The sequence below is a fragment of the Zosterops lateralis genome (genome assembly GCF_965231275.1).
Source record: "Zosterops lateralis genome assembly, chromosome: 1".
NCBI lineage: Eukaryota > Metazoa > Chordata > Aves > Passeriformes > Zosteropidae > Zosterops > Zosterops lateralis.
This window is the reverse complement of record NC_139762.1, coordinates 6,577,223-6,603,730: the sequence shown is the minus strand read 5'-3', so window position 1 is coordinate 6,603,730 and position 26,508 is coordinate 6,577,223. Positions and strand designations below refer to the sequence as shown.

At 41.2% G+C, this 26,508-nt stretch overlaps 1 protein-coding gene across 1 annotated transcript in view; it reads right to left on the bottom strand.

Moving 5' to 3' along the window:
- Positions 1–11,217: 11,217 nt before the first annotated feature.
- LOC310908570 (sodium channel protein type 5 subunit alpha-like) overlaps positions 11,218–26,508 on the bottom strand; it is a gene marked incomplete at its 3' end in the record, with an annotated part of 214,572 nt that continues 199,281 nt past the window's right edge. The window contains 6 exon segments of the mRNA XM_083859729.1: positions 11,218–12,452; positions 14,131–14,401; positions 14,894–14,994; positions 15,459–15,600; positions 17,785–17,838; positions 23,898–24,179. Of these exon segments, the coding sequence (XP_083715855.1) occupies positions 11,218–12,452; positions 14,131–14,401; positions 14,894–14,994; positions 15,459–15,600; positions 17,785–17,838; positions 23,898–24,179 (2,085 nt within the window).

Genomic DNA, 26,508 nt, shown 5'->3' with positions numbered 1-26,508 from the left:
GACTGATTTTGGTACCCAGCAGGAATGTAACCTGTATGAGCTGGAGACACAGCCCAAGGTGTGGTCCACGCAGACTAACAAGCCTGGCTGTCTCATTGCCCCAAAACTACTGATGACTGAGCTAACAGAGGACATGCTTTTATTTGGCTCACCTAAAAGCTAAAGACAGAGTAAAAAACCCCAAACCCAATAGCTGGAAGTTAAGGTATATCCTTACAAAGGGGAAAATTATCAGAAAACCAGTGTTTGGAACCAGTGTAGGGCATCTCAAGCATTTTGGAGGTGAGAAGGAATGCAGCACATCTCATGCTGGATGTGAGGTGCTGCCTTGTGCCCGGGTTTACAGACAGAGCTGTAAGCCAGGGAATGCTTTATTCTCACTGAAGCGACCACCTTCTCATCGCTTTTGTCAGCCACATGACGCCCTTGAGGAAATCTGAGCCTTGCAGACAGACCTGTCTGACCCCATTAGCTTGGGAGGGAGATGAGTGTTTGGAATGGAAACTCTCATCCTGGCTCTTTCATAGGCCAATAAGACAGAGCACCAAGGTGCAAACATCACAGTGACTCACAGCAAGCTGAGATGAAATAGAGATGATATCGAAGCATTAATAACAGCATCTTCACAGCGTTAGGAAAACCAGCTTTGGTGATGGCAAGGCAGGGCAGAAAACAGACTTAGAGGGTAAAGAAGCTGTTTGTGAGCCTGATGGAGAGCAGGAATTCTCCCTCCTTTAATAAAGGGGTTTATTTGCTGAATAGGTGATAATATCGAACAGACACCCCTGGAGGGAGAGCATCCCAATTTAGGATAGCATCACAAGTATGTTTTGCTGGTCACTATGAAGGTATTTACATGCATTTAATCCACACAGTCAGCTGGTGTGAGAGTCAAAGCTCTCAAATTAGAGCTGGGTAAGGACCTTAAGCTTCAGGCTTCAGGGATTTGGACACAGCTCTGAGACCAGAACTTTGATACTTGCAAGCATCAACAGCCTACACCAAGAATGGAGAGGATTAAAAAAGCTCAGATTGATAATTGCAAACATCATCAGATAAAAAGATTGCTACAGGATCATATCTCATCTCATTCTTTTACTCTGGGTACGTTCTTTTAACTTCATTTGGAGCTTACTTCAGGACAGAATGCTGAGGAAGACATGTCCTGCTTGCCCACATGGAGGTGACAATATAGTTTTACTGAAAATCCCCCCTGATGCTGTAGTACGCCACAACAACACAAAGACTCTGACTTCAGAAGGCTGAAAAAGTGACTTCTTCATTCTCAGGAAGTGTCTCCCCTTTTATACTGTTCTACACAGACCAATTTGAATGGTGGCAAGAAGACAAATCTCTTCAATCACATTGGTCAGACCAGAGGGACATCAAGAAGAAGACCGTCCTAGGGAAAATATGTAAACAGTTTTACCATTACAACAACACGTCTCTTGTTTACAGAAAATTCCCTGGGAAAGGAATTTCAGAAAACCAAATATCTCAGGCACAAACCAGGGTTACACTCCCCACCAGTTCTGAGCACTTGAACTAAATTCCTTCAGGGGAAACTAAGGAAAGGAGTCCAGTGTGAGCATGAAGAAGTGTTTTTTGTCCACCTTTTGTCCACCTTTCTCAATACAAGTTGCAACACTGAACTGACTTGAGAGGGGTAAAGCAGCAAGTCATCCCTCCCTGTGTCTCTGCAACCTTATAAAGCAACAGCCCTACCAGCCCTGTTAGATTTGGACTGGGGCCATGTTTACCACCTTCTGGGGCCTGGGTAGTTCTCCACCTTCCCCCTGTCAGTGTCCAGGAGTGTTTCTATGCCAAACACTCCAAGAATGTGAAGGCTGACTAATCTTCAGGCTGATCTTCCCATCCTTCCCAGGGAGGCTGAGGTGAGAGGGGATCACAGCTGCTGGGTAGTAGGATCACACTCTGGCTCCTGAAGCTGTTAAGCCCTCAAGACCCTACCCAAAAGTGAGCTTTGCAGCCTTTGTGGGTTTAAGGTTCCTGGCATATGCATACCATATGTGAAAGGCAAGATTTTCTTATGGTGCAATAGGGTAGGACAACAGTGGGTGAAAAACTGGGGCTTTATCCTTGATGGTCACACCTGACCTGTGGACCCCTGACCAGGCACTCCTGTTCTCAAGCGGGACAATGTATCTTTGGCTGCACTAAGGCAGTCCAATGTCAGGCTCAGAAAAAGATCAGAAACATGATTTCAGCTGAGCATTTCTCTTTCTGGTTAACTATGACAACTTTGCAGCAAGAGAAAGATGTCCTAGATTGCCTAGAAAGTCTCCATGAGTGAGAAGTTAGGTGTTTTCTGGCCTCTAGTGTCTTCTCAATGGACAGGAGGATAATTCACTCAGCCCAGCTCTACTGCAAATGCCATTGCAAGGAGCTGCTTTACACCCAGGCAGCCACATCTGGCAAAAGCAATTCCATCACGGCTTGAATGGCAAAAAACTTTGGCCTTAGACCAGGGCATTTCAACTGTGTTTCTTTTTTTTTTTTTTTTTTTTTTTTTTTTTTTTTTTTTGTGTCCTATACTAACATCCAGCTCTGCAGTGTGCCCTCCTGTAAGGAAAAGGAGAGAAACACCTTGGCCTATAATTGCTCAAAGGAGTAGCATCACTGGGGTTGAACATTACAGGGTTCCAGAGGGGCTTTCCTCTGACAGTGAGGAGAAAGAGGACTTGAGGAAAAGTTCCCCAGCACAGCCATGAATTTTAAAAAACAAATAATGAACCAGGATCTTATTTCCAGTGGACATATTTTCTAGCCCACCACATCTTTTCTTTTGCCTCTCTGTATCACGGTGCTTTGTGATGAACTTTCTGGGACATGAATCCAACCACTGGAGCCCCACTGGCAGGAGCACATTGAAATTGCTGCCCTCTGCACCTTTTCACTGCCTGGAGAGGACAGTGCAGTGAAACCCTGGGGCTGCGGAGCTTGCCCAGCTCAGCCCTGCAGCATTTCTGTGGAGATAAATGATTGCTGGAGCAGCAGGCATGCAGATAAGCAGTTATCTGTGCTGTGCACACACAGAGGTGTCTGTTGTGGCACTGCATGCAGCCCTGAACTGCTCACAGGCTGCATCACTGCTGATGCTACCCAGGTGACTGTCACCTACTGTGAGAGATTTATGCCAGTGTCATCACCACGGAGCTTACCCCCCTCACCTGCCCACCAGGATATTCAGCAGCTGCTCCTACCGAAGCAAATCAAGGTATTTGCAAACTTCTAATCCCCACCTTGCTTCTCCCACTATTTTCTCAACCTATTCCTCCTACTTTTTCTGAGAAGCACTTCACAGCTGTAAGGCCATGGAGAGAGGTACAAAGAGGATCTTACCTCTAAGGTGCATAGCCATCCTCCCAGTTCCTCCTGGAAAACAAAAAGTAAAATACCTTCCATGTAAAGTACCTTTCCACTGGATAATGAAGGCAATCCAAACAAAGCTCACGGCACCAGAACTAAAAACATCTGGTTTTCTGTGTTTAGTGCCAGGGAATTGGTGCCATGGAATTGGAAAATGCAAATTATTTGTTCCCCCTACAATATGAGGCATTTATATGACCTACCTGTGCCTCTGTGTGAAAATGTTTTATCTTTCGTTAAGACCCAACCTCTTTTTACAACCTTTTCTGCTTGCCAGATTTTCACATCCTCCTCAGTTGATTATTTTTGCAAAACTCATAGGAATTCATTTGTCTCTGAGACTTCCATCCCTCAACCAAATCAGAATGAAACAGGCCAAGGGAATGACACAGGTGTATGGACCCTGTGACTATTATTGTTATAGTAGCAGCCAGGTAGGTCCTGAGAGGCACCTGCCCCCCTTTGAGGGCTGATGTCTTCCTCGCCTGGGTAAGAAGCTCCCTTCTCTTATTGCATAGGAGAAACGTCTACCTTTACCCTATTTCAATTATCTTTAACCCATTTCAATTATCTTTACCCCATTTCAATAATCTTTACCCCATTTCAACCACAGGCTTTAGCGAAGACCCTGCACCTGTGCAGCACCTGTGCAGCACAGCGCTGCTGAAGCACTTGGCACAGCTACAAACCTCCTCATGCAACACCCAGAGCAACCCACCTTCAAACCACAGCATCCCACTTCCTCACAAGGAGAACTTTCATCTCTTCTGCCTCCCTCAAAGATTTTCCGGCAAACCTGCCAGCAAATCCAGGCTCCAACAAACCCAGTCAAGCTGAGAGCATCCCTTCAGTCCCCACTCCTGAAATAAGACAAAGGCATTTGATTGAAGTTCCCACTGGCTCTTACTCTGCCTTTTCTGGCCTGTGGGGTAAGGCAAGGACAGGTGGAGGTGATGTCCTCTCCTATTTAAGGTTTAGCATGGCTGTGGCTGCAAGGGATGGTTTTTCTGATGACTTTAAGGGGACCTATAGGGAAAATGGAATGTTTTAGGGGAGTTCTGTTGTGATAGGACAAGGAGTAATGGTTCTAAACTAAGAGATAGGAGATTCAGTCTAGTATAGGGAATAAATTTTTTTCCATGAGGGTGGTGAGGCCCTAGAACAAGATACCCAGAGGAGCTGTGGCTGCCCCATCCTTGTGAGTGTTCAAGGCCAGATTGAAAGGGGCTCTGAGCAGCCTGGTCTAGTGGAAGGTGTCCCTGCTCACTGCAGGGCAGTTGGACTGGATGACTTTTAAAGGTCTTTTCAAACACAAACTCTTCCGAGATTCAATGAGCCTATGTCACCAAACTGTCACCAAAGGCTGAACTGTCCCATATTGTATTGGGCTCTTTGATTCCAGGTTTGTATACTCTGTAGAAATTCTTATAATGAACACAGCTTGTCCCCGAGCTAAAAATGAAAATTGTTTCATTTTTGCTTGGTCTGCAAGTTTTAATAGAGAATTAAGACCAACTTGTGCAACTGGGACAGTATATTTATAGGAAAAAAGTTTTAGAAACCTGGTTTCCCTATGGGAATTGCTAAATTCCCTTTAGCTTTAGAGAAACTGATTCCACAGAAGCCACAGAGGTTCTAAAGTAGAGCTTCATAGTCCAAGTTACCTTTAAACTTCTTTCAGAACCATGCACGATTTTATCGTAATTGTCTGTGTCTTTTGGTTTTTTTCTTTCTTGAAGCCCCATTTTTTTGACTAACATAGCTGTTAGAAAAACAGAAAGCTTGAAAACATGACCAGATCATATAAACTTGAAGTTTTGGGGTATTAAAAATAAAGTAATAGTAGTAGTAATAGTAAGAAGAAGAAGAAGAAGAAGAAAAGGAGACAATTCTTTTGAATTAAAATCTCATTATTTAAGCCACTCTGCTGATGTTTGAACACTGGATGGTGGTTCCTGGACTGCAGTTATTTTCTGGGGGAAAAAGACCTCCGATGCTCTGACACAGCTGGGACTCACAGCCCGACACGAAGCAATGAGATTCCAGGGAAAAACAACTGAAGCAGTGGTCTCAGAAACTCTGCCATGGCAAAAGCATGTGGGCCAGGAGCTGCCCAAAGCCCAGTTTGTCAGCTGGCTAAAATAGCTCAGGCGGAGGTGCTGACAAACCCATGCCTGTGCCACAGCCCAACACCTCCAGCCCTCGCGGGGTTATCGGTGACGTTTGACTCCAAAGCATTTTTTTGCTGGCTGCCAATAGCTATTCCCCCAGGACTATTTGCTTTCACATGCTTTCCCTTTGACACGGCTGCTATTTCTTTGCAATATGTAAACACTCAGAAGGATTTCCATGTTTGTTCTTCACCCGGCGGCGTGGATGGTCTTTCACAGCTCGATGGGAGAATTGACATGAAGAAGCAGCCGCTCTGCGGGCGTGCGGTGCTTTCTCTCTGTGTGCTCTGCTCCTGTTTTCTCCAGTCATAAATCCAGCTCTGCTCCAGTCTACACACCCCTGGCACACAGCAGGAAAATGCATTCCTGGTGCCAGAAACACGACACTGCCATCCTACATGGGCGTCCTTTAGAGCCCAGTGGAGGTTTTTCACTGCAATGCGTTTATTTTTTATTTCTCCCCTTTCTACAGCAATGTATTTTGACTTTAAAAAGCCCCTTTCAATCTCAAGAAAATTACTAATATGTGACTTTTCCTAAGAAAACTGATTGGGTTCCCTGTGCTGCTGTTAACTCTCTCTCTCTTAACACCAACTATTTCCCCAAAGTAATCTTGGTATTTAGTAAGACAATTTGCATAAAGGAAGTAAAAATGACCAGAAACCACTTAAGAAAAAAAAATCTCAAAATGAATCCAGAAAATGTCGGCCCTGCCTCCAACCTCATGGATTGCACTCAGGCTTGATTTAATAGATCTGCTGCTTTGTAAAATCAAATTAATTTTACTTATTAATGTAGTTAAGCTACAGGAGGGTAGATTTAAATTGAATGTTATGAAGAAATTATTCGTTGTGAGGGTGGTGAGACACTGGAACAGGTTTTCCAGAAAAGTTACAGTTGCCCTATCCTGGAAGCGTTCCAGACCAGGTTGGACCAGGCTTGGAGACACCTGGTCCAGTGGAAGGTGTCCCTGCCCATGGTGGAGGGGATTTGGAACTAGGTGGATCTTTTAAGCTCATTCCAACCCAAATAATTCCATGTTTTAAAAAAATAAGTTTAAAAATTCCTATCTTCTGAGGAGACAGTCCTCCAAGTTCCTTGCTAGGGCTGGAAAACAAGAAATCCAATTGGCAAATTTTGGGCTTTTAAAAAATTTCATCCTGACAATTAAAAGATCTGAAAGCCTTCAGAAACTTTCCCAAGAACTACATGAAAATAAGAAGAGTCCTGTAACCCAAGGCAGCCCCTAGCACAGTGATGGGAACACAGCTATAGAAGGTAGGCAATCCTGGTAAAAATCTAGATGTGAAAATCTTCCTAGTGGGGATCATGACACTGAATTTGCTCCATGTGGGTATTTTGACCACTGATTCTAATCAGGAATTTCCTTAACTAACCTGAAATGGCTCCATGGAGAATTCTCATTTCAGCAAACGCTCCTTCCAACCAAAAATATCTTCCCAAATTTCAGTCAGATTCATTCTATACACATTGACTCAGAAGTCAAATTATTTTACGACTTATTTTAGCAAATGCTTATTAAAAAACAAGTCTTCTCCACAAGTCTGACTGCCCCAGGTTAATACAAAACATAATTATAAACTGATTTTATTAAACTAATTCAAAGGCCTGACTGAATTTTTTCATTGCAGTTCAAACTAGTTTTCCTCCTCCAGCTAATTGCACTGGGCAGGATGGGTTGAAATATTAATTTTGGGTTCATCCTATAAATGATTCTGTTTTAAAAGAGACTTTCGAATCTGCTTTGAATTCATCTGATATAGCCAGAAATTCTCCACTGATTTCAAGAAGCTTTGGATCAAGCCTTTAATGCTCTGTAGGTTGCCTTCCAATGTAAGATGAACTGGAGGGGTTTTTATCAACAAGCCTCCTAGCAAAAGTCACTATGTATTTCCCAAACAAATACGTAGAAAAAGAGTCAGAGAAATAATAACATAAATGTTGACAATGTAACAAAAAAAAAAAAAAAAAGGCAGAGGAAATATTTGTTATCCTTATTTATTTAATAAAGAAACATAATAAACTTGAATTTTTCCAGGTACAAACAGCTTAATATGTCCTATGATATTGGCTGATATTTTCCTTGCTCTTTTTGTAGCTTGAGTGATTCATGTGGTAGCCTTTATTGAACAAATCAACAGAAAAAATGGTAGCACTCACCATGCTTATGGACAGTGTGGGCCAACTATTGAGTTAGTGTCTTAAACTAAATCACTGCACTGGGAGGTTGTATCATGGCTCGATTTGGATCAGCATCTCCAGTAACAAAGATCTACAAGTGAGGTTATTTGACATTTTTGAGGGGAATTCTGCATACCATACAAAGATACCTTTCCCTCTTCATTCCTAAAGAAACGTGCCACAGAACAATAGAAAACCCAATAGAAAACAGACCTTCCAGTTACAAAGGTTTTTGAAAGTAATTTACAATTCAGTTTTAGAAAATTGCACTGTAAACATCTAGAGTTAAGACCCCCTTTCAGATTTTTTTGCATTACTTTTTTTGTTTGTTTGTTTTAGAGGTTATAGGTAAAAGAACCATTTGTAATTGCATCAGAACTATAGGGTCTCACAGCAATGACACTAAAATGTTCTACTCAAGGGTGAAATGACCAAAGGAAGGGCCCTTCTCTAAGAAGATCAGTTACCAGCTAATTATCTCTTTATATCCTATTCATTACTGGGCCTGACTCTTAATAAGAACAATGGTTGAATATTTTCTAATATAATTTGCAAGTATTAAAATATTATCAAAGCAGCATAACCATCAACTCACTTCTGAATGCAGGCTGGCGTTTTCCTTGGGTTTCAGACAGTTTACATCATACGTGAAAAGAAATCACATGAGAAATGCTCCTTTTCCTTAGTATTTTTCCCTCTTTTTTTTTTTCTTTTTTTTTTTTTTTTTTTTTTTTTTTAAATCCTAAACCTTTGAAAGGAAAATAATTTTGCTAGTTGTCAGCCAATAAGTGCTTGTTCAGCAAGTAATGAATGTACTATTTCCTAATTAAACAGTTTCATTATAGGCAGCAGCTTGTTGCTAATGATCGATAAATCCCATTGAGGAGAAAACATTTTAATCAGTAAGTCATGTCCTCTGAGTGTCAGCCACTCTATAAACTCACAAGATACATATATATGTATAGATATACGTATGTGTGTGTATATATATATGCATATAAATATAAAAATCGCATACTCTTTCTGGGTGATATGTACAGTCAGAATAACATTACAGCATAAATACACAGGGAATTTGTATAAAGTTTCTCTAATTTGAGAAGCCTTGAGCAATTCTGAGTTTTTGGGGGAGGTGAGGGGTGGGGAGGGGGGAAGGAATAAAGAATGTTTTTACTTCAAGGAACGACAAGTAGTCCCCTTAAGTTAGAATCTAATTACATACAAGATTTAAAGGCAACAAAATGCCCAGAGGAACAGCCCTATGTTATACACCATAGACATGGGGTTAAAAGGGCAAGAGAGCATGATTATAATAATACTTATATAGTATGGTTCATTCCCTTATAGCACTTTGCAATCAGAAAGTCTTACAACACCCCTGTGAGGTAGGTAAGTATTATTATTCCCATTTTACAGATGGGTAAACTGAGGCACAGATAGGTTAAATTATTTGCCTAAAAATCATGTAGTAAGAATCAGGAATAGACCCCAGGAATCCTGATGGCAAATCCTCTGAATTAACCGATAGACCACTCTCAAGTGAATGCCTGAGACACCTCTCAATGAATGGAGAGAATATATTAGCCCATATTTACACAGATACATTGTCATCCTTTTTTGACATATTGTTGTACATATTCTGACTTGTTTAGAGGACAGATAACAATGGCCATAGATAAACTTGACTGTAACATGTTGCTTTAATTCTTGTTGCCAACCCCATGTGGTTTTTTTGACTCCTTCACAACCTGGGATGTAACTAAACGTTAATGACAATACACCTTAAATACATTCTTGATATCTTTGCTTCTCCAAGGTGAAAAAGCACAATTAATCTTCCTTTAAAGTGCAATGGCTCATTACAGAAATCTCAAGATTTTCCATGAAGTCCAACCAAACCCAAGTACAATCAGTCTGAAGATGAAAAGGAAAGAACTTTTCTGTATTGATGGACATATCTCTATATTCCATAAATAATTTCTCACATTCTATCGAGGTTGAAAGATAATAAATAATAATCTACGTTAGCACGTAAAAACCTCTACAGCCTTTAGAAAAACTTTTCTACAGCCACACATCCACCTTTCACCCCATTGTCATTTCTTTGGCCTGAAGCTGAAGGACACATCAACTGTAAATATTACTTTGCCTACAGGAATGAGGATATAGCTATAATCTAGTAGATTTTTTTTTATCAGTTCCTGTATTTCTTGTCCTTCCCCAGAAATCCAACTGTACTATCTGAGAAAATGAAAGATGAACCTTGAGTAAGAAGGATTTAAACCCTCAAAATCTGTGTACAGATCCAGAGGTAATTCCCCTCCCACCTTCTTTATCACACAACCGCAGCCATTCTGCATGGCCCAGTTGGCATTGATTTATTACTATTAGTAGTATTAGTATTTTTTTTTTTTTTTTTTAGCAATATTGATGCACAGAGTTCCAAATAAGGCTGCTTAGCTCAGTGCTCCTGGGGAAAATGTAACTTATCTCACTACCTTAACATAAACTTTGCCAGCCTAGATGGTGCTTTGGATCACTACACAAAAACGTGATGTGCTACTTCTATGGCGAGTTTGATTGCGGATTTCAAAGCAGATTCTTGAAACATACTAAAAAATTAGTGCTTTTATTAACAGTTTTACAAACAGAATCCATTACTGTCTAGTTTCCTGAAGGATAGAACAAGCCATTTCTCTCACTGTTTTGACATAATTTGCTTCTCTGGTTTTTTTTGGGGGTTTTTTTGTGTGTTTCTGCTGATGTGCAGTTGCAAGTCCCAGCAGGGAGATCTTAGTGTAATCAACAGTTTAAATGTTTCTAATTTGATACTTCAATTTGCAACAACTTTCCTCTTCAAGAGATGGGGATCCCACAAGTTCCCATTACCTTGACTCAGAGTTCATCATGAAGAGTGTAAAGACCATTAATCTCCATGGAAAAAGAGACTGCTTTTTTTTTTTTTAAGTAAAAAAATATCAAATATAATAAATTTATGAAAGACCATTCACAACATATACAGTAAGTGTTACATTTTGCTACAGCAGCTGTGATTTTTTTTTTTTCTTTTTAGAATGCAAGGTCATACATCGCCATAAGTAAACACACTAATATGAGTAAGACCTTAAATGAATGTATACAGCCAGGCTTTATCTGTGGATAGATATACACTGTGTTTACTGTTTTACAGTCTAGCCTATTCTTATTCACACCATTGATATAACAGCTGTGACCCTGCAGAAAATCTTCCTGTGCATATATAAATATAAATATTGAGCCAAGTCAAAAAGAGCAGGGTCAAATGTTGTATGACTTATTAGCCTCCTGTAGTTAAGGGTAAAAACTCCACTGTTTCTTTTGCAACTAATTTTTTAATAAGAAGGCTGCTTCAATCGTTGTGTAGTTACAGCATTACATTCTGTAAACAATGTTTTAAAGCATTCTAAACAAACATTTAAACAATTGATTCTTTATCCTTATCGGGTGAGAGAAGACAATCTATAGCCTCGTCACTTTTGCTCAGGTCTGTTATCTTCAGCTGGAGGTTTTCACTCGTGCCCCTGGTGACGCTGTCATAGGACGGAGGGAAAGAGGTGGAGGACAGAGTCTCTGACTTGTCTATTGGCCTGCCGTAGTTCTCGTTCATCATGAACGCAATGAGCCCCTCCTTCTCGGGCGCATCGTCCTCCAGGATGCTGCTTTCCAAAGTTCTGTGCCGGTACAGGTAGGACGCCTGCTTCATGGAGCGCCGGAACAAATGTCTCCTGTAGGCCCTCTGGATGACGATGGCAGAGACCTCTTCTTGTTTCCGCCTCAGCGTCGTTGTAATCGGCTCGTAGGAGATCTTGGAGGGATTTGCTGCCATGAACTTCTCTTCCATCTGTATTTTAAGGGCATCCATCTCTCCGGATTCTCCTAGCACCCTTTTTGTAAAAGCAAACAAAATATCCAAGCAATGGATCCTGTCTCCGCTGACCATGGGCAGGTCCATCGCTATGAGTTTGATTTTGTTCGGTTTTGCTATGCGCAAAGGTTCTGACAGCGCGTCTGCAAAGTCTGAAAGTGCAGAATACTCAATAAACTGAGTGGCTTCAGGGTCAAACTTCTCCCAGATTTCATAGAACATATCAAAATCATCCTCGCTTAGAGGCTCTGTACTTTCCTCAGTGGCTACACTGAAGTTCTCTAAAATAATGGCTATATACATGTTTACAACAATGAGAAATGATATAATGATATATGTAACAAAGAATAAAATCCCTACAGCAGGGCTCCCGCAGTCTCCCTTTGAACCATTTGCATTGGGAAGGTTTGGGTCACAATACGGTGGTCCAGTGTTTAAAATAGGGTTGAGAAGACCATCCCAGCCAGCTGACGTGGTGATTTGGAAGAGACAGAGCATGCTGTTAGCAAAGGTTTGGAAGTTGAACATATCGTCAATCCCGTACTCTTTCTTCACATAGGCAAAGTTGGCCATGCCAAAAATGGCATAAATGAACATGACCAGAAACAGCAAGAGGCCAATGTTGAACAGAGCAGGTAGGGACATCATTAAGGCAAAGAGCAGAGTTCGAATTCCTTTGGCTCCCCGGATGAGTCGCAGGATCCGGCCAATCCGAGCCAAACGAATGACTCTGAAGAGTGTGGGAGAGAAGAAATATTTCTGGATGATGTCAGAAAGCACGGTGCCTTGAAAAGAAAAGAGACAGACAGCAAGTTAGTACATGGGAAATAATCCCAGGCTTTCCTTTTAAAGCAATCAGTCAGGATTACTGAGAAAATAAATGGAAAGTTGCCCAGATTGGAAGGCTCACAATAAAAGCAAAGGCATTGTTGCTTTTTCATGCCCATTTAATCCATAAGAACTTGTGAGGCTGTAAGCAAAGAATGGTAGTGGCAGTTTTGTTAAGGGAAAGCTTTTCTGTGGGTAATGAGAAACCAAGATCAAGTAAAGACACAGATAATTGCAGCTTTTGGCCATGACCCACCTGAGAAATTTGTCTTGAGTGCAGATATCAGAAGTTGTCTGATACGACATTTCTGTCTGTAAAATAATGCGTCAGAAATGCTGGTGTGCTGGGCCTGGTTTTTTGAGCTACCACCAGAACAGGGGAGGTTTCTACTGTGCATCTACTTGGTTGGTTGTTTGCTTATAAATTTTTCCAGTTTCTCTGATGGGCTGGGAGGGAACCAAGGGCTCAGGCTGTGCTAGCAAGGAAACGAGCTTGCACCCCTGTACTAAACTCTTCCTGCGGGAGCAGAGCACTTGGTCCAGGCAGTCTAATGCCAAGTCCCTGGCTGCAGTGAGCCATGCTGAGATCCTGTCTCTCAAAGGAAAAAGGCTCACGGGCATGGTCCAAGGCCTCTGACACTGAAGCCACCTGGGCTGATCATGGGACACCTCTGTGAGCAGCATGACAACTCTGGTTAACTGTGTGCTATGGGCGTATCCAGAGCATCTGACCCCAAGGTTCTGGTGACAGTTGTGTGACAGTGATGTTCCCTAGGTGACCCAAACCTGTGAAATCCAGGCTGTTCAATGCCCCCAAAGTGCAGGTGGGTCTCTGAGCACCAGAGATCTGCACTGGGATCTTGCAGCTTCCCCAGTCCACCACAGGGTGCTCAGAGCAGCAGGAGCAGCAGTTGATGTCTTCCTAACATGACACTTTTTCATTCACCTATTCCCTCCCTCAAAATGGAAACTTTTTCAGACAAGTTGAATTTCTGAGCTTCTTTTGCTCACCGGATGAGTTGATCATCCAGTTGCTGCTACTTCCAACTTCAGTGAAAACTCTTGTGATAGGATTTCAGATTCATTCGACCTGCACTTCTTTAGATGCTAAATACATCTCTGTTTGGGGCTGCAGAACAGCAAATGGTACAAACTAACAATAAAACTGTGTCTTTCCGTTTCATCCCTTGGCTCTATGAGGGTGTGGATTTCTAGTGACAAGGATGAGAAAAGTCAGATTCACTGACTGCCCAAACCTGCTCTGAAGGACTATTTCAAACTTCTGTAATAAAAAGCAAACAGCGAAGCAATAGCAATCCACATGTGCCACTTTCACATGGCTTTTTTACTTCTCTGTCATTGGCTGTTATGCAGAACTGGTGCTAAGTGTACGTGGTGGCCAGTTCATGATTTATCACCATGAACCATTAAGTGCAGATAAACCTCCTAATTTTGCTGATCAAACCAGTTTTCATTAGTGGTATGTAAGTTATAATTATATACTAAAACTGTGTTTAGGATTCAATTCTCTGAGTTGAAAGGATATATTTTTGCACAAACCCTTCAACTATGCCAAATAATTTTACGTCTGCCTTTCTAACACTGGAGTCTGGGTGAAAATCCAGGGTCACCTACCTACGATGGACAGAATCACAACCACAAAGTCAAAGATGTTCCAGCCATTGGTGAAGTAGTAGTGTCGCAGAGCCAGCATTTTGAAGATGCACTCCCCGGTGAAGATGGCAACAAAAAGCATGTTGATTTTGTGGAGGATGTTCACTTTTTCTTGACTTTGGTCATCTGTTTCCACCATCATGGTAACCATGTTAAGGCAGATGAGAATCATGATGGAGACATCGAAGGCTTGTTTTGAGACGACATCGAAAATAAAACCTTGGTACTTGTTCTGGGGAAAGGACAAGATTTAGTTGGGAAATCTGAGCCATGTAAAAATGATGTAATTTTCTCCTGATTGATTAGAAAGTAGAGGAAAACAGACACTATATTGCATCTATTTGGAATTTCATAAACCTAAAAGTGATGATGAATGTTTTTTTGATGGAGTTTTCAGACCCATTTGCTCCTAATGCTTTTTGAAACTACTGTAAACAAGACACTGGACTGTGGCCATGAATTTATTCAGTGCAGGCAGGTGGCCACTGGCATACGTAAATGGCACATGTAAATTGCAATGTTAGTCAATGCTGTAGAACAGAGGGAATTTTGTACCACAGGTCGCTGGACTTGCAAATATCATCCAAAATCAAAACATGTAATTATAAGTTCCTTTCATGTGGAAGCAATAAACCTTCCTACACTGGAGAGCTGAACAGTGCTTATTCTAGTAAGTAAACATTCAGCTATTACCCAAAGTTCAACTGAATTATGTTGTCCTTACCAGTGGCCTTGGGATTGGCTTTTGAGGTTTCTTAGATCCCAGCTTTTTCATTGCATTATAATATTTTTTCTGTTCTTCTGTCATGAAGATGTCCTGGCCACCTAAGTATAAGGTGAGAACAACACTATTACTTTTGATGAAGAGAGCTCGCCTCTGCCCCCTTCCAAACTTCAAGGATGAATCGTCTTCTATTTCATTTGCCTTTTAATGTGGCTTTCATCAGGTTGGACTGCTTTAGAGGGACAGTGATGTTTGTGCACAGAGGACATCAGGCCAGTCTGTGCCCCTGTGTCAAATTCTGTGCCAGAGATCCCCTCTGCCTGAACTGCTTTGCTGCACTCTGTGGGAAATAGAGTCCCCCACCCTATCTTTTCAGGATGCTCATGCTCTAGGGACACTAGGGATTGCTACAGCTTTGCCTTTGTAGAAGCTCTGCAAGGTGGTTTCTGCAGATGCTCTGCCACTGCTGATCTCAAGGCTGCTGTGGCAAAGCCACTGCTGATAAATCTGTTCCTGGCCTTGGTCCCTGCAGCAGTCACAAGATGATGTATAGCACATGCACTACTTATCTTTTTCTTTTGTTGGTTAAAATTGTCAATGATGACACCGATGAAGAGGTTCAATGTGAAGAAAGACCCGAAGATTATGAAAATCACGAAGTAAAGGTACATGTATAAATTGCATTCCCATTCAGGCTGCTCCTCGCACTACAAAGAGAAAGGGGGAAGTGTGAAAATAACAAGACCTCTGCACACATCAAAATATTGATGCAGTCAAAACAAAGCTGTCCATTGGAAATAAAATTTATGAAACACGAGAAAAGTACTGTAACTCCCATGAGCACTCATCTCTCCTCGGTCTCTGAAGTTTACCACTGGTATCTGCAATGCCACAGACATTTCAGCAACACTTCACAACACTGTCACAGCAATCACACAGCTCCAGAAAGTGCAACTCTTGAATAAATCCTACCAAATGTTCTCAGTCTGAACCCAGAATGGGAAAACAATCAATTTTCTGATTATCCTAATGTCTATATGAAATAATGGTACTTTAAATAAAACAGAAGTATGATTGCAGTATAATTGAATCCTACTGAAAACCACTATATTTTTAAGTACTTTTGTTTTGTTTTGTTTTGTTTTTGTTTTTGTTTTTGTTTTTGTTTTGTTTTGTTTTGTTTTGTTTTCAAATGAGGGGTGGAATGGAATTAGGTCTGTTGCTGAAGAACTGAGCAATGCAGTCTGATAACCTCAGGTCACCTCTGCCATATTTGGCAACAGTGCTCAGATTTGCCCCATCAGCTTCTGGTATCTAAACAAGATGCATTCCCTAAATGCCATATTTTCTTGTGGGCAATCCATGAGTTTCCTTCAGCAGCAGAGAAGATACCTGTGCACATGTAGTCCCAGAATAAATCACCATCATAATCTATGCTATTGTCTTAGGTTGCAATGCAAGATGCAACCAAAAGTATGTGTTCTATTACCAGCTGTTAAAACCAGGTGTGGCAGTATTCTGTTCTCTTCCAGGACCCATCCTCCCTCCTGGGAATCTCTGCTGTTCATGGGCCATCCAGGCTCATTGCATGGGTGATACAATTACATCATCCCATGGGGAGATGCTCCACCCAATGGGAGGAGCCCATCATTCCTACCTGGATAAAACCTGAGATTCAGAACACCAGGACAGTGTGTTTGCACTGGATTACCTGAGGAAGGCTGGACTCATCTTACCACCACTGGACCCTTCTACAGGATCATCTCTGCTCTAACAGAACCACCTCTGTCTCTGCAGGAGGACTTGATGGGACTGGTACCAACACTCTGACCCACAGCGTGTCAGGTTGTGTTCTGACTCTCTCAGTAGTTTTTTTGTACTACTGCATTTTTATTTTAATTTTCTTTGTAAAGAACTGTTATTCCTATTCCCATATCTTTGCCTGAGAGCCCCTTAATTTCAAAATTATAATAATTCGGAGGAAGGAGGTTTACATTCTCTATTTCAGGGGAGGCTCCCTGTCTTTTTGAAACCAAGAAAGCTACTATGCAAAGGTACTTCTCTGCTCCTGTGGTGCCATGAAGTTTTCCCACCCCTTATTCCTTTCCTTTAGGCCTCGACATTTGCCCTAAATTCAGCCTGTCAAATTCCTAGTACCAGAGAGCTGCCTCAAAAATTAACTCTAAGTGTAAACTTGTTTCTCTAATATAATTAAAAGAAGGAAAGAATACTATAGAACTTTCAATAAAAAGATAAACCACACATGGCGTAGCAAGAGAAATGTGTTTTTTGTTTGTTTTTATGGAAACCTGAACAGGATGCAGGTAAGACCTGAGCTGTCACCAGTCACCAGCACATCTCAAGTCACAGCTGGAAGTTCCTATTACTCTCTTTGTCTGCCAGGAGCTTCTCCACACTCCTCCAGTGGAGCTGCTGGCTGCAGAAAATACACTTGCTCAAAGTGAAGGTGTAGGGAGGGTCAAATATTTGTCTCAGAGGGCAATTCAACTCAAACCCAGCACTTTTAAAGATGTTATCATCAGAACTTCGAAAAAAAGGCAGTATACAGGGAGAGGGGAAGAAGTATAGAGGAAAATTTAGGTCTTTGGTGGACTCAGGCTCATTCTTGAGGTGCCTCTGTGTGCTGGGAGTTCTGCAGTAGGAATAGTTAAATCAGTTGTGTAGGAGAAAGGGCCACATTTACTTTAATTTCAGGGTCATCATGCTTCAGTACAGCTACAAACAATGAAGCTCTGCAACTGTCCTAGCCAGAGTAAGACAGGTACTGGCACCCTGCATGTATTTTATTTTGTTGTGTTTGTTGTTAAGCATAATCAGTGCTGCAAAAAGCAATGGAAAAGGAAATTATTAATTTCCTTGCAGAGACTTACCTCTCTTGAATCCACTGCTGCATACATAATATCCATCCAGCCTTTAAATGTGGCCTGAAAAAAAATCCCATGTAAGAAATGAGCATATTAATTAAGTACACCTTGAAATGATATCATCTCTATGATGAACTTTCAAAATGCAATGTTGAGCATGTACTTCACAATTAATACATTGCCTGCCTTGCAATCTAACATGTGTCCTTGAGTTTATGGTCATTTAGATATTTTAATTCGTTCCAGAATGGTTCTCTCCTGGATTTTCTCATTTCTGCTTTTTGATTTTCTATACTTGCAGGGATAAAAGAGAGGTTTTTAGAAGAGATTTAAAGAAGGAGAGAAAACATAACAAGTCAATCTTTGGAAGTTCTGACCTTAAAAATTTCAAGTAATGAAGAGATATGGCTACACATAACATTAAAGAATGTTGTCTTAGACCAGGTGAGATGGATCCCATCCACATCCTGCTGAAACTTGGACTCTGCCCTCTCTTAAACCAGGGCAAATCACAATATTAAAGCCCAGGGAGTTGCATAAATCACAGCTGACTTGAAAGAAGCAAAGGCAATCAACTCCTGCTGTGAGCCTCAATCTGCTTTACTGTTCAGATTTTCTTTTTATTAAACTTTATGAAGTCAGTGGTTTTAATATTTTTTTGTTTTATAATTGTTTAAAGAAGAAAAGATTCCACAGAAGTCAGTGTCTCTTATTGGAATGTTCAGTACAGAAAGGCAGTGACAGCACTTCTAGGAAAAACACAGGGAAGTGATTTTTTACTATTCTGTAGCAAACCCACGACTCTTTGATCTCAATATATGCCTCTTATGAGGCACAGCCTGATGCCAAGCACACCTGGCATTAGGTCTGACTCTGGCCTAAGCCCCACTCCCTTTATTTGCCTTCTCTGGAGTTGTTTCTCATTTGACTTCTGACCTATTTAGACTTACCCTGACCTAAGGCAGTGTGAGCAGATAATGAAGCATATTTAGATTTATTCACTTAATCAGATTTACACTGTCATGCATGTAGGACCCACACCCAATATTTTTTTACATCCTACTGACACTTAAGTTGAATTTTGCCCTATTGTGTTGGCATTGCAATTCCAGATAATGCTAGCGGAATTTGGCCAGAGGTTACCAAGAGAAACCCAGGCATTTGGGCTGAGGTGGGTACATTCAGTGGTTCAAGAACTCTCTATTATTATATTAAGTCCTGGAGGTAATGCTGCTTCCCAATTCCTTCTGAATGCTACTGAGCCAAAGGAAAATTTACAAAAGATCAATGATATTTCTCATGAAAGTATACATAAAACAGTGTTTGAAAGGTTGCACCTATTCTTATCTGCTGCTTGAAAGGGATTAACCACTCCCCCAAATCAGAACCCTTTGGAAAATCTCTTCCATAGTGCTGTGTGTTAAAAATCATTTAAGATGAAAATTATCTACAGGAATGATCAGCAGTTTTATCAAAACAAATAATTATTTGAATCTCTCATGCTGATACTCCTTAAATATTCTAATAATTTCCTTTTTGCCGTTCTCTTTCTAATCTGATGAAAGACTTTCTGGTGCCATTAGAGCTTTCAGCTCAAAATGCTGTTCAGGAAGGATGGCTGGGATGAAACAAGAAATCCTTTCCCTGTGGCACAAAATGATATGATCTTAGCCTGTACTTTTCTCCCACTTGGGAGGAAATCTTTTTCTCTTGAGCAGCTATTTTACCCCTCAATGTGTACCACAGACATGAACAACTCTCCTGCAAGGCACAGTGGTTTGAAGTGATAAAGGATGATGAAGTGATCTGACAAGAATAAATATTAAGAGAATGAAGTGCTGTGATTTTCTGTTTCCCCCAGTCATCAAGAAGCAAGAGAATTAAGAATCTGTGGGACATCTGGAAAGCTTCCCTGGACACTTCAGCTGCAGAGGGTAAAAGATACTGAGAATGAAAGAAATACAACATTGAGAAAAGAAATTATTTATCTGGAATTAGTAACCACTTACACTCTGGATAAGGAAGTGACAAAATCTTCATGGGAGTGTTTGTGATATTATCCTGCCTGGAAGCTCTCCAGAGAAACACCATTTTCTCCTGAAACTGTCATGTGATGAGATTATCTACCGATAAACTCATCCTGGGATGGGATTACATTTCGTTATTTCACTGGTGGTTAGAGCTGCAATGCAGCAAATTAATGGGGAGGAGGATAGGTGGGATGGCACTGACTGCCCTCAAACCAAATGGTGCCTTGAAGTAAAGCAAGTCTTTAAATCTGTAAACTTTTGGAATTTTCTTTTTATTTTCCTTTTTCTCTCATTTTTTTTTCCTAAGAAAGGAAAATGTTTAATAAAATTTTTTGCTTTTCACTGGCCTTCACATTGCTGAAAAGTTTATTTGGGCATTCCTGTCTGAGAGAAAAATTTCTGGAAGTTAAACCAGAGACTTTTTTGCACATTTTGCATCCACAGTGACAGTAAAATCAGGCATTGCAGTTTACAGAAGTGCAAGAGATCATGTAACACAGTAACTTTAGACTCACAACGCTGCCTCACAACCATTTTGTGTCTGATTTATGGGCTCAGTCAGGACTTCAGACCTGGCATGAGGGATTGTTTTAACTCTGCAGCTGCTGCTTGCTGAGCTGGCCTAGGAGTGCTGCTGTTATCTCCCCATTCCTTATCTGGAGTCCCAAAGTGACAGAGTTAATAGGACATATTCAAAGATAAGTAGGATATAGTCAACCTAAGTCCATTCTGTCTAAGAAGAACTTTTCCAAACAAGCCAGATGATGCATGAAAGACCACTTATTTCCTGGCTATTCTTCAACAGATGGTTGAAATTTCAAAATACATTGCAAAAAAATATGTGGAGGTGATCACAGGGTGGAAGGGTGGGATTACACAAGAGAAATGGAGGAAATTTAAGATATTTGATCAGCTCGAATACAGATTTACAGAACATAGGTGCTGTGATATTTTAAGAAAATTTGGAATACAGAAGAACTATTACTGAAGCACTGGGCTGTAGCAAGACCTTCTTCCTGTTAGATTAGGGTTTAAGGAGTGTTGAATCACCAGGAAAGTGAATCATCCTTCTTGCAAGTGAAAAAGTTGTGATGACAAAGATCTTTCCCTCCCCATAAATAAGGCATTCTTCTTGCTTATAGAGTGAGCAGATTAGTTACCTCTGTTATTTTATTAACCTGTTTTGGGACAGCCTGTTTGTTAGTTGGAGGAGCTTGACACTTCACATTAATGTTTTCTCAGACTCTTTAACTCAAAGTGGCATCTCCAGGACAACACAAAGGATCCCAATCAAAAGAGGAAAAGCGCAGAAGATATTTGGGGCAAACTTCATGCAGTTCTCAATCCCATTTTCAGAAAGCTTGTCTCTGGATAGAAGTATGTCCCAAAGTTTCTGAACTTGCAACTTCTATTTCTTTCAAATATGCTGCTGAAGAAGACAGACCATCAAGCAGATTTGTTTTACACATTTCCATTTGGATTTGCAGACATTCAGGCACTCCAAAGGAGCTCCAGAACCGCTCAGATTTGTTCTGTGGCAGCTGAAAATGTCAGCAGTCAAAAGACAAGTCACACTTAGACTCTCATGTTTTGGATCCTGGCAGGTTGTAACCCAAATGCTTTATCTCCTCCCTGCCCTGCTGTGCACAGGGATGCACAGAGGTGTCTGTCTCTCTGGGCTGTCAGCTGAGCCCCTGCATTTCCCACGGGGGTTTGCTGGTGAAATGTGACCCCTTATGGAGAATATTTGGCAAGGGGCACCTGTAGCTGACATTCCTGGCAAAGGAGATCCAGATGTTTGGGTCCCTTCTCTGCATCTGTCACTTTTTCACTTTATTGCCTGTGGCCAGCAGCAGACACAAGAGCTCCAGGTGCAGGATTAAAGCCAAAATCAATCCCCTAATGGAAACTGGCTCCTGCTCTTCCACTGCGAAGAAGGAGCTGCCACCTGGCATAGAAGTTGAGCTTGTGCCCTGCTAAAATTGTTCAGCATGACTAGGCCTAGGTTTATAACACATTTTTTGTACTTTTGCAACTGGAAAATCTATTTCTCTCCTACCCAATAAAGGTTTGAAACAAACCTGCAGGGTCATCAAATCCATTTTCAACTGGAAAAGAGCAGTATTAGCCCATTCCCTTCAAATGTGTCCTGAGATCCACCTTACAACCTTTTACGTTTCTTCTGCCACCACCGATCCCAACAGAGGTGACTATGAAAGACTGCTTCAGGATATTCCTTAGGAAATGCCAAGAAAAGCTGAATATTTTCAGAAAACTGGAGCTTGATTCTTATAGAAGAAATGGTGAAGGAATAGCAACTTCTCTGATGGAGTTTTTCCCCCCAAGAAGTAGGCAATTTTATGTAATCAGAGGAATTAAGAAACTTCACATAAGGCACAATATTTTAAACCTGGAAATTCCTGCTCATCTACATTGGATGTTAAAATGAAAGACAAAGAAAACACTATATAGAACAGAAAATCTAATTAAAAGCGTTCAAAGTGAAATAATCTACCCTGCATGGCTGAGCTGAATATCATAATTATGTGCAACAGATAAAAGCTCTCACTCTCAGCAAGTTTATGTCCTGGAAAGAACCAAAAGCGGTTGTGCCCATTCCAATGTTTCTGCTTTCCAGAGGGTGTGAAAGTAAAAACTCAATGGACAGTGATCAGATCTGAAAGTCAAGAGTTTGTGTGCCAAGAACTGCACACATAAGAACAAGGATTTCTATGAGAAAGGAAAATTGCCTCATGGAGCTGTTCCACGCATCTTTGACAGAGAAAACCAGATTTAGGAAAAACAAACTCTCTTCCTGGGAAGGAGAAGGGCTGTCAGATCTGATGGAGATCTGTGGGAAGCTCCTGCCCCTCTGGAAGGGCAGGAGGGGGCTGAAGGCAATAATAAATACTCTGCTGCTTTGCAAAGGGTGGATTCTGTATGTAACAAATGAACTGAGCTCCCAGAACACAATTTTTTTATCCCAGAACTGAGTGATGCTGTCACAGGCATTTCAAGAAAGAAACCTTCCTGTCCAAAGATGTAGCAAGGAGCTTATTTAACTCTGCATGCAAGAAATGCAGTGCAGCAAAAACTCCAAGTGCACATCCAGCCCCTGTCACCACTTGGCTCCAGATTAGGAACAATAGAAATAAGCATCATAACCACTGTTTTTATGTGATGGCCCTGTGGAATTGCAACGCAAAACAATTTGTCTGAAATCACCCAGAAGTCCAGCAGCAGGGCCTGGATGAGGTGGAGTTTCCTGTGGCTCTTTCTATTAGATTGTCCTGTGTCAAAACACAGTGAATCTCAGCGCATACAACCCATTTATCTGTATTTTACATTTGATGGTGAAAAAGGTTGTAGAAGTGCCTTCTGCCTTTTATAGCTCAAATATTGCCATCATCTTTGAACCTCAGTAGTCTCTTCTCTGCTATGCTCTTCCACTTTCCCAGAGAGGGTGGGCTGGGGGCACTCAGTGACCTGATCACCACCATGACCCACAGTTAGATTCAACCTGAATCATTATTTCAGCAGGTGGACACAAGATGAGGAACCAGAATGAGAGACACCAGTGTCCTTCTCAAAAATGGAAAGTGAGCAGAGGGTTATAAATTAAGATTACAGCTTTATGCAGTAACTTCAGCTGGGAAACTGAAAACATTACAACTTCATTTTTTTCCCAGCAGGATATAGTGAAACCCCAAGCTGTTCAGGAAGGCCTGTGCACTCTGTCTGCATGGACAGTACTTCCTGTATCATAGATTTCTTTTCTGAAAGTGAACTTTGCTCTGGAATACAATATTGACAAAATGGTCTTTAATTCATCTCATTAGTCCAATGACCTCCCAGAGAATTGTATTAGTGATGCAGCAGAAACTCAAATTAAAACCATAAACTGCCATAATATCTCTAAGCCAAGTTAATATGCAAAATATGATTTATTTACACTTGAGGAAAGGCATTGACCTGATGGGTAAAGCTGAAAGACCCAGAAAAGCCCAGAGGTTAACCTGAGCTTTTAAACTGATGGTTTCAGTGAGAACCAACAACATCTACCCATCAGTTTCTGGTGGTCACACTTACCACTTGTAGCAGAGCCAGGTACCCAGCACCAACATTATCAAAGTTCACTTTGACTTTTGTCCAGTAAAACGTGCCCGACACGTTGTAAAGTATGCAGTCACTCATGTTGTTAATAATTTTCGAGTCCAAAGGCATATCTCCTTCTGTCTTATTAATGCACTTCCCAAACTTCCCAGCAAACAGGTTCACTCCCATGATGCTGAAGATGAGCCAGAAGATGAGGCAGACGAGCAGAACGTTCATGATGGAAGGGATGGCTCCCACAAGGGCATTGACCACAACCTTGGGGGGAAACAGGAAAGGAAAAACAGAATTAATGTCAGCACTTGTATGGACACTTCGTTAACAAGCTGCTGTGCACCCTTGATTAACGAGTCTGAACCCTCACATGGTGACAGGTGGATAAGCACTGACACTGCCTAAGGAGCCAGACCTCTTCTAAAGGCTTCAAATATGACTATTTTTTCCTTTTGGTAATCAAAGAAAGAATCTGTTGGCATCCCACCCAGGGGAGGATTTTCAAGAGGAATCTCTGAATTCAGACATCATCTTGTAACTATCTTTCTGGATAGTACACTTCAATCAAACTCTAATGATAATGTGATTAATTGGAAATGGCTGGGGTCTACTACAGTGACTCAAAATATAGAGAAAAAGATTTCTGAAATCTTTGACTCCACTCAGGCCTCTGTAGCCAGTGGGTTGTGAACTATAGCTGTGATAAATTTTGCTTAATTAGATAACAGATTGAGACATACTGTTCTGGGCCAGCTTCTCCTATCTCATCAGTATGCATGATTAAAAGAGAAAAATCATTCTAACTTAACAAAAAATCCTTTTTTTTTTTTTCCCTGTGTCATGCTGCAAAATTCCTACCCATTAACCCTCAAGCAGGGCTGTAACCCCCTGCATAAATCATACATTAAAACAAAAAGCAGAAGGAGCTTTTGTTGTATGAATGATGGCACTGGAAATGGACTCCATGCTGAAGCCAAGCAAAATAAACAAATTTCAGACCATCTACAGACCCTCTACAGTTGCCAGGATTGAATGCAGTACTGTAATACCTCTACATCCACCAGGCAAGGTGCACAGCATTTATTGTTTTGAACACTGTTGGGGTTTGAGGTGGTTAAGGCATCTATGCACATCAAACCTTATACTGAAGAATCAGAGAGCCACAGAATATCCTGAGCTGGAAGGGCCCCACAAGGATCACTGAGCCCAACTCCCAGTCCTGCACAGGACACCCCAGGAGTCACACCAGGAAAGACATTTTCTGAGGGAAGAACTCTATCACAAAATGTACTTTTCCTCCTCCTATGCCAGCCAGGTTTCTCCATGTTCACAGCCTTTGGAGATGCTGCCTCTGCATGGTCCAGGCAATGCTGCCTCCCAGATAGCTGCAGACACCAGCCCCACAACAGGAATCTGTCTCCATCCCTGTCTCATGCATTGGAGATTAAAACCTGATAGGCAGCCACTCATCTCCTCTTCTTCTCCATCTACATTTCTGAAACTGAGACAAGGTGATATTGATCCATAAAAATTAAACTTTATCCAATTGGTGGATTTGATTATGGGAAATGTCAGCTCTTTTTTTCTCTTGTTTTAGTGTCCAATTTTCTGACAAGCTAATAATGTAACATTCGCTTCTCCATCATTTTTGCATTGCTGTGGAAGAAAAATACCCAGAGGACTGAAATGGTTTTCATGCATGTGTAGCAGCAGCTTCCTCTACAACACACAATACAAAATTATGTAGATCTTCCAAAACTCAGATTTATATTTTGTGCATTTATGAATGAAGCTGATTTTCACACAGGAAAAGCTGTTTGACCAATTGTTTTGTTTTGTTTTTCTGTATAGGCCCATTCCTGATGACTTTTCTTGTTTTGGGGGTTTTTGGTTTTTTGGGGGTTTTTTTGGTTGTTTGCTAATTTTATCTCCCATTTTTGGATGTCAATCAGTTTCTAACCTCATGATTTTTAGACCAAATTTACCGTGTTAACCAAAATGCCAAATAATTTCCAAATCAAGGGCTTGTTTGGATATAGTCTTAGCTCTTGTCAAAGTAGTTTTCACTTGCTTCTCTGCACAATAATATTTTTCTTCAGTTTTAACCCATGCCAGCAAAAACCACATGCATTTGTGTTGCATGTGCTGCTGAACCCAGCTCCCAGTGACAGGACACAGACATCCAGGTTTCAGCAGTACAAGTGATGGCCATGCCCACATCCTGCTTTTTCCCCTTCTGCTGAGTTATGTTCAATGGCCTGTAGATAACAAAACACGACATGAGGCTGGAGCAAATCCTGCAACACCTCTCTGAATGAATTATTAACAGAGGGGGTCATTCTTCCCTTGCTGCTTCTGTTCTTACACCAGTGGGATGCCATTTGTTCTGGGGGAAGAATTCTTGTTTTGCACTGAGAGAAGTGAGAGGAAGACCTGGATATATAAAGGGAGGTTATTATCATAAATTCACATTAAAAGTTCAGCTGCACACCTTGCCACGGAAAGGGAGGAATTCCTGCTGCACTTTGGAATAGCAACATATATATCCATGTATAAGAAAAGGTTTCATACTTGTTGGTTTCCATCAACACTT